This window comes from Maniola hyperantus, chromosome 17 (assembly GCF_902806685.2).
Source record: "Maniola hyperantus chromosome 17, iAphHyp1.2, whole genome shotgun sequence".
NCBI classification, from domain to species: Eukaryota; Metazoa; Arthropoda; class Insecta; order Lepidoptera; family Nymphalidae; genus Maniola; species Maniola hyperantus.
Genome location: NC_048552.1, coordinates 5,497,638 through 5,515,060, shown reverse-complemented (window position 1 = coordinate 5,515,060; position 17,423 = coordinate 5,497,638). Strand labels below are relative to the sequence as shown.

General features: G+C 37.0%; 2 protein-coding genes across 9 annotated transcripts in view; one reads left to right on the top strand and one right to left on the bottom strand.

Annotated features, from left to right (window-relative positions):
• LOC117990245 (chromatin assembly factor 1 subunit A-like) overlaps nt 1–17,423 on the top strand; it is a 457,923-nt gene that overhangs the window by 246,125 nt on the left and 194,375 nt on the right. The window lies entirely within an intron of this gene.
• Fur1 (Furin 1) overlaps nt 1–17,423 on the bottom strand; it is a 200,561-nt gene that overhangs the window by 17,839 nt on the left and 165,299 nt on the right. For all 7 annotated transcript variants that reach the window (XM_069504226.1, XM_069504229.1, XM_034977368.2 and 4 more), the window contains exons 6-10: nt 15,966–16,131; nt 9,336–9,508; nt 6,054–6,263; nt 4,045–4,183; nt 382–605 (exon numbers count right to left, since the gene is read on the bottom strand). In XM_069504226.1, the coding sequence (XP_069360327.1) occupies nt 382–605; nt 4,045–4,183; nt 6,054–6,263; nt 9,336–9,508; nt 15,966–16,131 (912 nt within the window). The remainder of the gene's footprint in view (nt 1–381; nt 606–4,044; nt 4,184–6,053; nt 6,264–9,335; nt 9,509–15,965; nt 16,132–17,423) is intronic.

Here is a 17,423-nt window from a genome sequence, read left to right as displayed (position 1 = left end):
GCTCGCAAGTATAATTATAATATAAAAATGAATCACTAAATGTGTTGGTCATCGCAAATCTCGAGAAAAGCTAAACCGATTTCGCTAATTCTTTTTTTATAATATTCCTTGAAGTAGGTGCGAGGATGGTTTTTACGGAGAGAAAAATTTAAAAAATTTGAATCGACTGTTAGGCGGAACGAAGTTCGCCAGGATAGCTAGTTTAATCTAAAATGCTATTCCAATTTTAGTTTTTCCAGTTTCAATAAATAGAGATATTTTCAAACAAGAGTAAATAAGCATCTTCTATGCAAATGGCAAGCAATATAATGTTCTGATATCCTGCGACGATCATCGCGTAATTTGTCTGTCCACAGATTGAAGTGTAAACTACAATCTCACCTGCAAAGTAATGGAAGACCTTGGTGGAACAGCTCTCTGGGGTCTCGGAGCAGCCAATTCACATCTCCTCTGAGCGGGAACTGTTCTCCATGTCCTGGCAAGTCGCACCATGCCCGCTGCATCCAGTAACCCGTAGCCGAAAGAATGCGAGACGTTCCTTCCTACACCATTGATTCTCCATTCTCCACCGAGGCTAAGGCGCTCCGGCCTTGCAGTTCTAACCACTGTGACAGAAATAAGTAATCTATGATAGAAAATCCAAATCAAACTTTTGAGTATTTTAGCCCTGGTAGCTATAAATTTAACGGAATTCCGCGAGCAGAAAAACGTACGCGGAATGTGTCCTACGGAAATGATAATAGAGCGTCATAAGTGTGTGCGGACAAAATGCTAAATAAATAAATAATCATTTATTTGCAAGAACGTTGGTACAAAAAAGATGGAAGTATACAATATAAAGAGCCCTTAACATTCGGCTAATAGTGTGCAAATATTTTAAGAGATATAGATCTAAAATTAACTTATCAAACATTATCAAATGGAATTATTTATCTCTATGCTCTTATACAGCATGCAATCAACAAAATGTCAGAGCATATTAAAAGAATACAATACTATTAAAATTAAGTAGATGTCAGTAATTAAATTTGTCCACACTTATTACGTCAACAGTTATTACACTTAAGAGAATCTCTGCGCGCGGATTTAGGCTACAGGCGTAAAACTGAATTCCTCTTACGCTAATGTGGTTATTCACATCGATCGTGCATGTTTTGTGTACTGCGACGCTGTGGTTACTTAATCGCGCAAAATGTAAATAGGCACCCCGCCCAACTGGCATGCGGAACCAGCATCAGCATCATCAGTACTCTAACTCATAACTCTAGAAGTTAGTAAAAAAAACTCGTGGCTAACGCCTTTTATCATAATATAGAGACATGCAATGGAACCCGGGTATCTTTAAAACAAGAGTGAATAGGCATCTGCTAGGTAAACGTGTCCCATCTTAGGCCACATCATCAGTTCCCATCAGGTGTGATTGTGGTCAAGCGTATACCTATACTGAATAAATAAATAATAATAAAAAAACTGATCCATCAAGCTGCTTCGGTATGTGAGTTGACAAGTTACATATATCTCAGAATTTATACCATAATATACGTTTGAAATGTTATCTTCCCCACGACGCTTTCTTTCACTGAAAAACAGCCAAACATTGTACAGTTTCATTGTAGTACCAGTACCACTGAATAGGTACTAACTATTAAGTACGTAAACCATTTTACATCAAATAGTACTTTCGGCGAGCGATTGATGTTTCTGTAGGATCATCAACTTATTGACTGAGATTTTCCAATGATATAAATAAACTACACTTAATGCGGGAGGCACTGGTAGTAGCCACTTAATATTAATCAGTCGGCAGCATTGATGCCACTTTATGGCAATCACTCATCCATCAGTACAGTATTCTAGGCAGAACGCACCCTTATTACCATACACTTAACATAAAAGCTTGTGCAAATGAGGTGGTTTACATAAGTACCAATTTATTCACCACGCTTATCATACGGTCACGATGTATGTAAGAATTGGGGGCATTTTTGATACTAGTTCTATCCTTTTTGGTAGGATATCAATCATCAATTTAAATCCCTTTGTCATTAGTTTTAGAAGCGGAAGGGGAAAAAACATTTTCGTAGGATTGAAAGGGTGTATACCAGACAAATGACATCAATGAAATTAGCGTGGTCTGATTACCAAAGTACATGGTATTGATCTCTAAAGTGGTGGAGTATTGTATTTATGATGTAACACTCGAAATACCGATTGCCTTAACATTTTTCAAACCATCACAATTTTTTTTTTGGTAGAAATGTCTTTTGTGCAAGAGATTATGAAAATACTATTCATTATTATCTTTCAAAGAGTTGTAGAAAAAAGTTTAGTTTACGTGCTCTGAAATTCATATTTTTCGCCATATTTGCCGAATTATATAGCGCCTAAGTAGGTATATAGCGTCGGTACACAATTTCGCTTTACACAATTTGTTTCACGTGTGTTAGGTAATCCTATAAAATTAAATCAGTAGCACCACTATATCACCTATTTCGACTGATCACACGGCCATTTATATTCTCGCATGCAGTGGACTGCAGGTTAATACATTAGCATAAAGGCCTGACCAGACACAAATCGCAAGAGCTGGCAGCTGCACGGTAAAACGTGTGCGATTTGTTAGACCTCATCTTCTTATACGCTGCGATCGATCACGCACGGATCGGTCATCGGAAAAAATGCAGTGTACCTCTAGTATCCGCGTTGACAAGGAATGTGTACCCTAGTTTCGCCAGAGCATAATAATGTCATTCGATTGCGCTCAGTAAGCAACGTTGATCTGAGCTCGAAACTAAATGGATAATACTTTCCTCCGTGCTTCGGAGAGCATAATATTAAGTCGTTGATCCTGATAATTTTCACCGACATAATATTTTGATAATAATCTTTAAATAAAAAAATAAAAATTCGCATTGTATTCGGAAAGATTTAAAGCCAACCGCGATATTATCCATAGAAAACCCCCTCATGAGATTAATAGAATGCAGTTACGATCCTCAGGAACTAGGTATGCACTATGCACTATGCACGCAGAGAATAAGGAACCGCGTTGGACATGTTTTTGTCGCACGACGCTGCGATCGCATGTTGTGTCTGATCAAGCCCTAACACATTAGCATAATTGGCGTCGTACATCACGGCCCTTGTATTATCTGTAATCCCCTGTAATCCCCATGACCTAAATGGCTTTTAGATAAAATGGTCAATCTGAAACAGTTAATAAGTGGGCGTTTACCCAAATTAAACTTTCGACCATTTTTAATAGGGTCCGTGAATAATTTCATAGACGGGATTTCTGGTATTCAGTATTTGGAATTATTTCCTTTACGAGATATTATGATTATGAATATTATGATTCCGTATTTTTAGATAGGCAGGAGTATTAGTAAATTTTCAGAGATGTTTTATATTAAGTATGTTTTCTTACTTTGAGGATATATTACTCGTATATTTTAGCTAGGTAACTTAGCCTTCATAGTAATTTATCGTGATAAATTTTCAGTTTCGCAGAAATACTATTTATAGATAGATTGTGTTGATTCCGGGCAAACGGGATTTCGGGTTACAATAAATAAATGAGCAGCAATTTCTCATAGGTGTAATTTTTCTTCTATTGCTGGTATCATCCCAGAACAGTTTTGTACAAAAGTAAATGATAACAGTTGGTATGGGATGTTGATATAGAGTAGCAAAAATAATAGACATCTAAAAATTTATTGGAAACTATCGTAAATTTTATTCTAAACTTGCTCTATTGGGATTCAGTGGTAGGTATAAATATAAAATCAATTTTCTTACTGTGTCGCACTGCATCCCGATAAGCCTGCAGATCGAACGCGCATATGCGCGCAGCAATTGGTGCCGATGCAGATATTCTAAAATCTATTTTCTTACCATCCGTGTAGCACTTACCTATGTGTTGCATGTCTCTCCAAGTAAGATCCCGGTTTGCCTGCAGAGCGAGCGCGCATATTATGCCCACATCAAGTGGCGCCGATGCAGATGTTCTAAAATCTATTTTCTTACCATCCGTGTAGCACTTACCTATGTGTTGCATGTCTCTCCAAGTAAGATCCCGGTTTGCCTGCAGAGCGAGGGCGCATATGCCCGCAGCAAGTGGCGCCGATGCAGATGTACCCGTATGTCCCGTGGTGCATGCATGGTGCAAATCCGTTGTTACCACCTGCACAAATAATTAATAGAATAAGTATTTTTAATGTATTAGTGTAAGTAGCCGTAAGTTCACCTAATAAATAAAATAAAATAAAAATAAAATAAAAATAAAACAAAAATAAAACAAAAAATAAAATAAAAATAAAATAAAAATAAAATAAAATAATATGCAAAGTATAACAATACATCAAAATAAAGGCAACATGAAACTTACCTAAGTAGTTTCAGACTTAAGCTAGGACCTAGCACAAGCTTGACGCTTAGTTGGAGAGAAAAGGGGAATATTAGTCATTTAACATGGCTAATATTCTAAAAAAAACCTATATAAGGAAGTATCTGTTATCTATGCTCCGAGCTGCAGATCCAGTTTACGATTTAAATTCACGATTTTTTAAGTAAACAGAGTCTTATAAAATAAAGCCATACACCCACAAACCTTTGAGAACCTTTTGGAAAACTCTCACTCATGCAGGTTTCCTCACGATGTTTTCCTTCACCGTTAACTCCGAGGTAAAAGTTAGCGTACCTACCCGGGATCGAACCCTCGACCTCTGATTAGGAGGCGGAAGTTCTAACCACTAGGCTATCAAAGCACATAATCTAAATATATAAAAGGAAAAGGTGACTGACTGACTGACTGATCTATCAAACGGATCGGGCTGAAATTTGGCATGCAGATTATGACGTAGACATCCGCTAAGAAAGGATTTTTGAAAATTCAACGCCTAAGGTGGTGAAACAGGGTTTTTAAATTTGTGTAGTCCACGCGGACGAAGTCACGAGCATAAGCTAGTATCATATTATAGTAGCATTTATTGAAAGAGCCATATAGTCATTAGTTTTTATGCAGCATTGTGCCAGAGCGCTGAATTTTCAATAACAGTTTTCTCATTTGATTTATGTTACGAGCTTAATTCCCAAAGTGGACAAGCAATATTTTAGATTGAGTCCACAGTTCTCTTTTATAGCAGAGTTTATTGAAAAAGCCCTATCAATTACCGCCAAGTGGCAGACTTGTGCACTAGGCATGATTACTTTTTTATTAAGCTTAACATCGCAAAAAGGACAACAGTCGTTTTTAGGTGTTTTTATTGCACTTCGACAAATATATTGAGAAAAAATGTATCCACTCAAGATGAGCACCGAGGTAGAACAATATCAGCTAGTAGAGTTGGATTCATTTTACCATTCTCGCACAATTTATTGGTTATTTTTTTCCCGTCACTAACCCGATAGCCACCTCTTGTTTGCGGTTTCAAAAGCATGGTCTAGTTCACTCATAATATGGGCAACAATGGTACGTATGCGGTACCCAGCCAATAAGATGCCGCGTTTATTAGGGTTCCGTACCTCAAAAGGAAAAACGTAATCCTTTTAGGATCACTTTGTTGTCTGTCTGTCTGTCAAGGAACCTATAGGGTACTTCCCGTTGACCTAGAATCATGAAATTTAACAGGAAGGTAGGTCTTATAGCAGACTTGAGGGGAAAAATCTGAAAACCGTGAATTTGTGGTTACATTACAAGAAAAAATTAAAATGTGTTCATAAACAAATATTGATATTTGCAACTTTCAAAGTAAGATTACTATACGAAGTGGGGCATTATATGAAAGGGCTTTACTTGTACATTCTAAAACAGATTTTTATTTATTTTTAGGCATAATAGTTTTTGATTTATTGTGCAAAATGTCGATAAAATACGATTGTAGTATGGAACTCTAAGTGCGCGACTCTGACTCGCACTTGGCCGGTTTTTTTTTGTTCGTTTCACGTTTACCCATGCACGTCCAAAATATCCGCTTTGCTTCAAAAATATGGTATCAACAAAAACTAGACCAATACCAGGAACATAGTGCGATAAAGAGGTTAACTATACTTACTTGTTTCTCATTGGTAGCTCCAGAACTATACGTAGCGGCGAGGGTGGAGCTACACATCTCTGAGTACCAAGGAACATCGCCGCGCTCTGTCGCTGATGATATTGATAACGTCCAGATGGAGTTGGTGTACCCGTCGCAGTTACAGTTATCGTGCTCTCTGCCGCCGTTGCCCGATGCCCAGACGAAGATAGAGCCTTTGCCGTTGCGACCCTGGTGACAAACAATTTCATCATCAACATCATCAACCGATTAGACTGCTGGCCATAAGTCTCTTCCACAAGTCACGGTTTTGCGTGACAAGGATTATATATCTCTACATATAAAAATGAATCGCTAAATATGTTGCTGATCGCAAATCTCGTGAAACCGATTTTTTCTTTTTCACCGACTAATTCTTTTTCATAATATTCCTTGAAGTACGAGGATGGTTCTTACGGAGAGAAAAATTTAAAAAAAATCCTGAAAAAGAATCGGCTGTTAAGCGGTACGAAGTTCGCCGGGGCAGCTAGTACCTAATGAAAAGAAAAATGCAATGAGATGTCGTGGGAGACCCGTGACAAGCAGAGTCTCGTTCACTCATAATATGACCATGTCCACACTATAGTCGGCGCATTTTAAACTGAGTCGTCGAGTTATCTGTCTGTTTCGCTCGCACTTACCTACGACCTGTAAGTGCGAGCGAAACAGACAGATAACTCGACGACTCAGTTTAAAATGCGTCGACTATAGGTCGGACCAACACATTTATGGTCCCAATAAATTTCTCCGTGGTATATTGGCGTAGATATGTATTCCAAAAGATATTTAGTGGGATCCGATAAAACTATCGGCCACGACACGTTTATCGGACGTTCTATCACTTCTACTACGATTTAACTGTTGTGAAAATAGCCTGCCAATGATAAAAGTATGCACACGTATTTTGAACAGCGAGAATCGCTAGCCAGTCAGCGACAAAACTGTCGGTCCGACTTACCCTAAATACCTAACTTACCTAACTAGGCCTATGGGCAACGGCCAACGATACGCGCTGCCCAGTCAATAAGGTGCTTTTAATCGCTGGATTCATCCGTTTTATTTTTGTAAGCTAAGTCTTTATCCCAAATTCCGTTGAGAAGCTTCACTTCAATTTGGAACAAAATCATTATTGTTTTTACAACTATAGCACAAGAAAACAAAATATTTAATTTTATTCCTTTAATACCGCAATTTGTTTGTAATTACACGGCTCATCTACCCACCCATTCTGAAGCCGCTGAGGATATCCAAGAAAATTGCGCTGAGCGGAAATAATAATGCAACATTCTCCGAGATGGGAAAATTGAAAGTAATAAAATTGGTTAAGCCCCTAAGAGCGGTTAAAGTTTTGTTAAGTAAACACAGCGATAAACCGGCGCAGTGCCGTGGGAAACACATTATGTAAATTTCATATCTGGAAGAATACTTGACATAGAAAAGTCGACGAAAGAAAATAGCTACACGCTGCATCATTACAACAGTTATTATGAATTCGTCTTTGTAGTTTTGGGAATGTTTTTCATGTACAAATTTTTTACCTAGTTTTATTTCTAGGACGTGTTTCATTTATTTTTAGGGTACCAAACCTTAAAAGGAAAACGGGACGCTTACAGCATCACTTCGTTGTTCGTCTCTATGTAAGTCCGTCAAGACCCTCTTTCTCCGGAACGTGTGGAGGGGAGGTATAAAATTATTGAAGTTAATATTATTTAGGCTTATAGTCCCTCGGAGTCAACAAAATCAAAAAATACGGTTTTATATAGCGCATATTTAGACATTCGCAAATAAATCCAAACATCATAGAGTAGGTAATTCCCATTGACTTAGAATTATGAAATTTGGCAATAAGCAAGGTCAAAGCACAAATATAGGAAAAATCCAAAATCACTAGTTTATATTTATATCACTTTTTTTTTGCGAATTCAAACTTACATTTGCAGTTGGAGATAATTTAAGCAATAAAATAATAATAACTCCTATAATTTCAAGCTACGGAACCCTCGATGCGCGAGTCTAACTAGCACTTGGCCGGTTTGTATAGGCAATAAGCCTGTTTTAAATATACCTCTTGCACATAACAGCTGCTCAAATATTATCATTGTAAAGAGTAGGTGCTATAGCTTAAAGTGTTACTAGCTAGTTACTAGAAACGTTAGGTATATGAAATCAAGAGGCTTTTAAATGAAGCTAACCCATTTTGTAGTTTATGCAAATTTATTCCTTAAGCGCCTCTGGGATTAGTTTTAGGGATGCCCGCTTAATCGGGATATTGCATTACAGTAAGTAGTTTATTGACTCTATTATAGAGGTAATGCTATCCCTGGGTTACTTATCGTAACGCTTATGGCCAACCCTAAAGCTTGACTATCGACGTAGCGGTAAAAGCCATGGAAAAGCTTCCTTGCTGTTCGAGAGCTTATAGTTTTTTATTAGGTTTCGTTCTGATGATTTAAAGAAGCAATAAAAGCTTAATTTATAATAATTTTAACTGACCAATATTATTTACTAGCTGATGCCCGCGACTTCGTCCGCGTGGAATTACGTTTCTTAAAAATCCCGTGGGAACTCTTTGATTTTCCGGGATAAAAAGCCTATGTCACTTTCCAGGTCTTTATCTATACCCATGCAAAAAATCACGTCAATCCATTGCACCGTTGCGACGTGATTGAAGGACAAACCAACAAACAAACACTTTCGCATTTATAATAAGGGTACTGATTGGAAGAAGCTATGATAGCCTAGAGGTTTGGACGTCCACCTCCTAACCGATGTTCCGGGGTTCGATCCCGGGAACACGACCTCTAACTTTTCGGAGTTATGTGCGTTTTAAGTAATTAAAAATCACTGTGGAGGAAAGCAAACATACTGAGTATTCTCCATAATGTTCTCAAAAGTGTGGAAGTCTCTTGGCCAACGTGGTAGACCACTGGTAGACTATGGCCAAAACCCTTCTCACTGTGAAAGGAGACCCGTGCTCTGTAGTGAGCCGGCCATGGGTTGATCATATGTATAGTACGCGACAGGTAAAGACGGCAATCGGGGAGGGAAAGTCCCGCACACCCGCACAAACCCCGCGCTAACTCGGTGCGGGCGAGCGCGGCCTATAGCCCGCTTCATACCTCGATTGTCATCTCGATATGTCTCGGGCTATAGGATTGACGACCTCGCAGTTCACAACAACTTAATTATAGGTACCTATCAATTAATAATATAATATCATTTATAATACCGTGTTATAAAGAATGATAAAGAAAAGTTCCTTACTTTTGTAACACCTTCAATGAATGCTCTAGTAGCTAGTTCACCAGGACCGTCGACGGTCTTCCCGTCATCATCAGGCCCCCACGAAGCGCTGTAGATGTCCACATGTTGAGGGTTCAGAGATAACGACCGCGCTTCGACTGCGTCTGTCACGTCGCCGTCTAGCATGCGAACACCTGTGAAACGAAAAATATATATTAGAACTAGCTGACCCGCCCTGGCTTGGCTCAGGTGGAATTTAGAAAATCGAGGTGGGGGTTGAAGTTCTGAAAATCCTGCAACACGTATTTCTTCACTTGTGACCGAAACCCCAAATACCGATTTTCATGCAAATAACTTGAAAAATGACGGACTTTCATACAAACTTCCATCCCCCTTTTAACCCACATTGGGATGGAATTTCGAAAAGTCCTTTCGTAGTGGATACCTACTCTTTACAAAGAACATACCCTCAAAATTTCATGTCTCTAGGACCAGCAGTTTAGTCTATGCGTTGATATATAAGTCAGTCAGCCAGTCAGTCAGGTCTTTGAATTTTATGTATCAAAGAAGATTTATGATTTCTTTAAAAGTTTGCCTACATTTGAACTTCTTCTGCCAATCCGTATTGAGTCAGGGTGGCAGACTATGGCCAAAACCCTTCCCAATTTGATAGGAGTCCGTGCTCACCCGAGTTCATCGCGATGATAAACTTTTTAGATAATGCCATGAGATCCAGAGCAACCTAACTGAATTTTTCAAATACCTATAAAAACTGCTGTAAAAATTACTTTAAACGTAAATTATGGCACGATTTCTATTGGCCTTTAATTTACTGTACCAATACGGAAAAATACCAATTAAATTTAGGCCAGTAGGTACCTATTAAACGGTATGACTGTCACCATATACAATTTTAATAAATAAAAACACTTTTGAAAAAAATCAGGCCGCTCTAGCTTTCGTGGCCTTTACCTACATATCAAAAATTGCGTAACCGGCGGAATATGAACCGGTATCATTGTCTGATGAACTTGACAGTTCTCTCTCGCTCCTAAGTGACAGGTATCACTAACAGACGTTTAAGCCAGCAAAATCAGAATCAGCAATCGGCATCAAAGGGCATCACCTACTTGTAAGTAAACAGTAGTACATAGCGTGGTCTAACGGTCAAGACACTCTTTACGATTCCCAGAGAGATGCAAGTTCAAACCCCTTTTTTTACGTATCCATTTATACATATATGTAGTTGTTTAATTCACCCTCCTCGGAAATGGCAAAGGTCGTATAGACCATACAGCCTGGTAAGTCGTAGGTGGTTCCTTGTGTAGTATACACGTAGTATATAAAATATATAACCTATGCAGTGATCAGTCGTTTCTTTTAATAAAATAGTTTTTAATTTTATTTATATTTAAAAATTTCTAGAATTGAAGAAAACCTGGTGTGAACTGTTATAACTTATAAGAGAGTTAGTTCAAGGCCTAACACTTAACCTGGTCTTGACCTATTTTGCAATTTGAGTAGATGCGAAAATAAAATCTGCATCATTTTCGTATTTTCTTACTGACGTGTCACAAATAGTTTATGTTAGGTATTTCTACAGACACTCGAGAAATTGATTTGGCAGCTGCTTTGATGGGTAAATAATAACCCATAAAAATTACCCATGGAATTAGGAAGTACCCACTTTGTAGATAGGCACTAGGTAGGTACTAGTAGATAAGTTAAAATTTATTTTTCGAAATCATTTTATTTATTATTCAGATACAAGTTAGCCCTTGACTGCAATCTCACCTGGTGGTAAGTGATGCAATCTAAGATGGATGCGGGCTAACCTGGAGGGCGATGGGTCATGCCCATTATCTTTCTCAAAATTGGTTTTTATATCCATACAATCAACCTTATTTCACGAACGAAGTCACAGACTCTTATATAATATAGTAAGTGTATACAGAGTATTGGGATTTTATTAGGCAGCTCATTTGGTAGGTAAATAAACATTTAATTACATTCCAAAATCAATGACTATTGACTTTCTTAAAATTGGTTTCTATCTCAATGGGAAAAGGTTCCTTTCATCAACACTCGCGTAGTAGGTAGGCATACATAATCCGACTTCATAAATACTAATAAGGTACAAGCTAAACAACATTATTAGCTTGTATGTCACCAAGTCTACTAAACTTATGTTTTTTCGCTCCCCTAGATAAGAGAGTCAATAAAATACTCGTTATTTATCAAACACGCTTGCCTGCATACATATTTGGAATATCGAGTCCCATTTGTTCCCCATTCGAACGGTTTTCCGGGTTAGGGGAGTTTTTTCCAAGGCTCTATTGGTATAATCCTCGCAAAAAATGGAATTTAATCCCAATCAAAACTGGTAACAACGTTATCGAACTCGCAAACAAAAGGTTCCGTAGCATTTTTATTTATAGTAGGTACTTAGTTACATTTTTATTATGATTAAAAAAATGGATATCTTATTTGGAGGTCTGAATTTGGTATTTTTGTCGTGTCGGGCCTACACGGATGTATTGCGAAGTGAATATAAAATTAGTCAGTAGTTAGTTGTTTATTACTCAGTTACGAAAATCATCCACAGTAGATAAGGTATTTTACAATACCTAAGTAATAAGTATAGTTTTTACGGATTGATTAATGCATATAGTAATCTATTAATATTAACTTATTAATGAATGATTAGGCAAATATTTAAACTAAAGCAATGTTACCTACCTAAACTGCGCAAGTAAATATCATATTATTTACTTCGAACTGGAAAAGGATGAAAACAAATAGCCAGACTTCGAAAAAACCTACACAATTGGGTATTTTCCTACTTTTGAATTTGATAAATATTATTACTTTACTATAAACTAGGATAAAAATAATGACGTACCTACGCTGAAAAAAATATTAAAATCCAACAAAGATTTACAAAGTTACAGGCATTTTAATTTTGGAGTGGGAGGATCTTCTATCCCTTTCTCGCAAAACGAAAATTTGTATAAAACCGCACGAAGCTACTATGGCATTAGTAAGGTATGACGTCAAAATGCTATATCGCTATCTCTGTCTAATCAGAAATATTTAAATGCTTGTAACTTTTTTGTTATTTGATCGATTTAATTCGTTTTCCAGTTTACGTCATTATTTTTATCCTAGTTTATAATAAAGTAATAAAAAAATTGGAGTCAAATACCCAATTGTATTTGTAATTTGTATAAGGAACCTTAAAATGGGGATCACGAAAACACACTCGATTTTATTTTTGTTGTTACTGAAAATGTTTGAAACAAACCTTCGCCCTTTTAATTAATGAGATAACAAGCCGATGATAATATCTAAAGGCTCTAAGGCTTCTAAGGTATCGGGTGCTCGTTTAAAAAGTACCTTTCGGGTCAGGTTAATGAAGGGGCTGAGATTTAATCAACTTAGATATGAAGCGAACAAAATGAAGTCAATTAAATAAATGGGCATACTAATGACGATCTCATTGTTTGATTACTAATTGATTGCTAGTCTTCGAAATGTTACGAGATATTATGTTACTGATATAACTGATATCTGCGACGTCGTCAAGAAAAAAATACGTGGATTATCCGGAATAAAAATATCTTAATCTATGTCTCCAGAAACAAAATGCAAGTCCCTTCTTGTGCCAAATTTCTTAACGATCAATTCAGCAGTCTTGCCGTAAAAAAATGACAGACCGACACGGTTTCGCATAGGTATAATATTAAGTATGAAATTATGGTTTAGTCCGCGTGCCTTGACATTTTTAAAAATCCCGTGGGAGCTCTTTGATTTTCCAGGATAATAAGTGGACGCCTATGCCACTCTCCAGGTCTTTAGCTTCATATCCATGCAAAAAATCACGTGAATACAATCGCGCTTTGTTGCGGCGTAGTTGAGGGACAAAAAAACACAGTTTCGCATTTATAATATGGGTAGTGATTTATTATACCTAATCGGAGTCACAAAGGAAGATCAACTTATGGATTTACGGTTTTGTTTACAAAGTAATGAATTTTTACGACCACAATGCGCAAGTTTTTTTCCTACATTATGTTTTATTTTAGTTTTTGATACTAGGTACTTACCTTGTAAAGTGCTCGGTCTGACCACCAGGGCACCAGGCTATAAATCTACCATGACTTTTATTCCACAGCAGAAATGCCTTAATGTGATTCCAATTAAAATAAACATAAAAGCACTCTCACATAAAAGGTATAATAGGTATAATACGTGCGCGTAATTAGACGTATCTGGGTCAAAATGGGGACAACGCTCATTGCCGGCTTGTTTGCATGTGCGAATAATTAATTAGAGCTGAAATTACTTCTGCATTCTTCTAATGTTTTTAAGTATGGTTTGATGGAAACAAATGGGCCTTTCATAATATCAGTTCCGTACTACATATAGATGTGACATTAAAATCATACTAGTAGGTAGGTGCGGAAGGCAGCGTTGCAAATTTTAAGTTTATTGCATACCGTGGATAATAAAATCACGGTTTGCTCTGATTTCCCCAGAGTTGGAAAAACTGCAGTTTTTAAAACATTTTTGTTTAAAATAGGACTAAAACATGTTTTAAGTTTTTTAAATTAAACATTTGTTTAAAACAACGCCAACCCTGGATTTCTTTGATGAGTAGATAATTGAAAAGTACCCTTAGGGTCATCCTCCAGAGAGACCCTGGCCGTAAATTTACTTTTAAAAAACATTACAGTTTTTTTATTTTTTAGTTCGTTTTTTAAGCCTAAATTTTATTTTTAAATTATATAATATTTACTTGTTCCTATTTTACTTCAATTTAAAAGAAACTACTTGACACCTGAAACCCAATTACGTAGTAGTGTACGCTTTATCAACGAGTCCCGTACCTACTCGACTGATCTCGACTTAACAAGCCTTTATCTCACGCCTTTATCCCACTTTGACAGCGCAAAGTGAGTTATTAGCGATAACTAGTAACCATCCCTAGTAAACAAATGCAGCAGAAACATCTATACAGCCACTAATAACTAGTAGTAGTAGTAGACTAACTAACTGATCTAGTAAGCACAACTCAAACTACTGGGCGGATCAGGCAGATTGCAAAATGCAGATAGCTATTAGACGTAGCATCCGCTAAAAAACGATTTTTGAAAATTCAACCCCAAAGGGGGTAAAATAAAGGTTTAAAATTTGTGTAGTCCACGCGAACGAAGTCGCGGGCATAAGCTAATTAATTACTAACAAAGACAAAACAAAGAGGAAAAATTTGTTTGTTTGTTTGTTATGTATAAACTCTGAAACTACTGAAATTTAATTAATTTTTTTCATCATTAAAACCCCACTTTATCCAGAAGGATAATGTAGGGTTTTAATGTATAAATTATATATATTAATTACACATAATAAATTACATATTATGTACGCGGACAAAGTCGCGGGCCAAAGCTAGTGCTCACTTGAATACTCAACTAGGATCGGTATTGTGTTTTTATTTTTTATTTTGATAAAAAAAATGTGTTCTAAAACTAATGATATCGCAGCGCTCTTTAAAACTTTAAACATGTTTAAAGCACGTTCATTTAGTTTAACTTCATCTTACTTTGACAGCGTATTAAGTAAGGCATTACTAGAGTGGTTATCTAGAAAATAGTTTTAGTCGAAATGCGTAGGTCCGACATTTTCAGGTAGCATTATTAGCTGTACAGGAGCGAGAAAAGTTTTAATTAGATGGTAGGTAGACCAAATAAGGTAAAGCGATAACTACCATGTCTAGTATTATGCTTGAAATGCAAGAGATACTTTTGACGTACAAGTTTTAAATGAACGTTAAATATTATATACTTAGGTATATTATTGAACTTCGCACTTTGACAGCCATAACTATTGTTTCTTTCGGCAATGAAAGTGTATGATGAACTTATTAGTGATTCTCTCAAATCACCCCCACCTCATACCCCGATTTCCATGTCGACCTTTCGCGAACTATATCTACTTTTGAGAGAAAGTTGACGCATAGAGCAAATATAGCAAGTCCTTTCTCATAGGTAATATATTTAACTTTGAAAGCTTTAAACGCTCTTTGACAGCACTAAGTAAGTTAACAAAACTACTATTCCTAAGAGACAACTACCTAGGCAGTAGGCACCAACTTAGCACAAATTGCATGGTACAAGGAGGTTAAGCTCTGGTTTTGTGCGTGGGTTATGTAAGCTAAAGTTTACAAAGGTTTTCTTTTCATTTCATACATCCTTTCTAAGGTATGAATAAAGCGATCCTTTTATGTTGAGGTTGGTTCAAATTATTTTTATCGCTTAGCTCGCTCGATAACTCTCTTGCAAGGGTATCTTTTTTATTTCTTTTTTATTCAGATACAAGTTACCTTTTGATTGCAATCTCAAGTGATGATGCAGTCTAAGATGGAAGCAGGCTATAACCGGACCGCTTCCAGGTTATGACAGTTAGAGGTGCGTACCCGAAATCGAACCACCGACCTCCCGAATAGAAGGCTGACGTCTTAAACGCTAAGCTACATACAGAGCGGCACAAAGCGTTTAAAAAATTTTTTCAGAATCATTTTATATTATGATAATATTATATGTCGCATAAGAGCGGTGGTCCGGCATTAAATAGTCTTGGAAATTATTTTACCTCCAACGCTGGCTTGAAAAGCGACGCCGACAGCACACAAGGAATTGTTGGCAGTGGCTGCAACTTCACCCGCGCACCTCGTGCCGTGTCGATTGGAGTCGATCATGTCGTACCGCGGCTGTGGGTCCGAGTCGTGCGAGTTCACGTCGTACGATGCCATTGGATCCTGAAACAAAATGAACTGTAAGAACAACCTAGAATTGCACAAAATTATCTAAGTGGGTTTCCTACCTAGTAATGAAGAAAACTAAGCAATTAAAATTATCACTTGTTTTAACGGTGAAGGAAAGATTGAATTTTAATTTCGGTTATTGACGGTTTTACTTCTTTCTTAAGGGTGTCTGACAATGCATGACATGATTTCTAATGTAGGTATTATTCCGAAGAAACGAAGGTCGGGCACGCTCTGGCTCTTAGTCCATATGAAGAGATATCAAATTTTACGTCGCAAAACATGTCTGTCTCGTATATTGCATTATAGTCCGTACAAAATGGCTTCTGACGCGCCAAACTCTACGGGTCAACTGTCATGTCAAAAGTACAGTTCACCTTTAAAATAAGGAGGGACTAAAATCGTACTTTTGGCACATAAAGTTAAATTGGCGCGTGCGATTTGAGAAGTCATTTTGTACGCATAATAGATACATATTTACTGTTTATGATTTCAATATTACCTACTCGCTACTCGTCAGTAAAGCACCTAGTTTAATCACTAACCACAAATAACATTTTGGTAATAACATTAATTCTGTATTTCACAGACAATAACCCGATAATCTGCGTTATTTCCTAGTTAATCCGCAGATTAGTATGATTCCGCAAATTCACATCAATATTAATTAGGTAAGTATCTCTCAACTGGTAGGTATATATTAGCTGTTATATGTATTCCCAATTCCCAGCGGATCACGTCGTTACCACGTCATTCATGGCGATTTTAATTTAACATTCAGACATTCCTGTGTTCTTTAATATATTATTTCAATACAGTTGTGAGTTAAGAAATGTTTTTTAGAAGTCTGGTTTATATTTTACCTGTGTTGTTTTAACTTAAATAAACCATCTTTACTAGCATTGAAAGTTCATTTTTCAAGCAACTGTATTAAAAAAAAAGTTTAAGTGCTGAATTTACCCATACTTCAATAAACTTACTAATATTATAAATGCGAAAGTGTGTCTGTCTGTCTGTCTGCTAGCTTTTCACGGCCCAACAGTTTAACCGATTTTGATGAAATTTGGTACCTACAGAGTTAGCTTACATCCTGAGGACGGACACAGGCTACTTTTTATCCCAGAAAATCAAAGAGTTCCCGCGGGATTCTTAAAAGGCCAATCCGCTAAACCGATTTATATGAAACTAGATGATACCCGCGACTTCGTCCGCAGGGATTTAGGTTTTTAAAATCCCGTGGGAACTCTTTAATTTTCCGGGATCCAAAGTAGCCTGTCCTTCCCCGG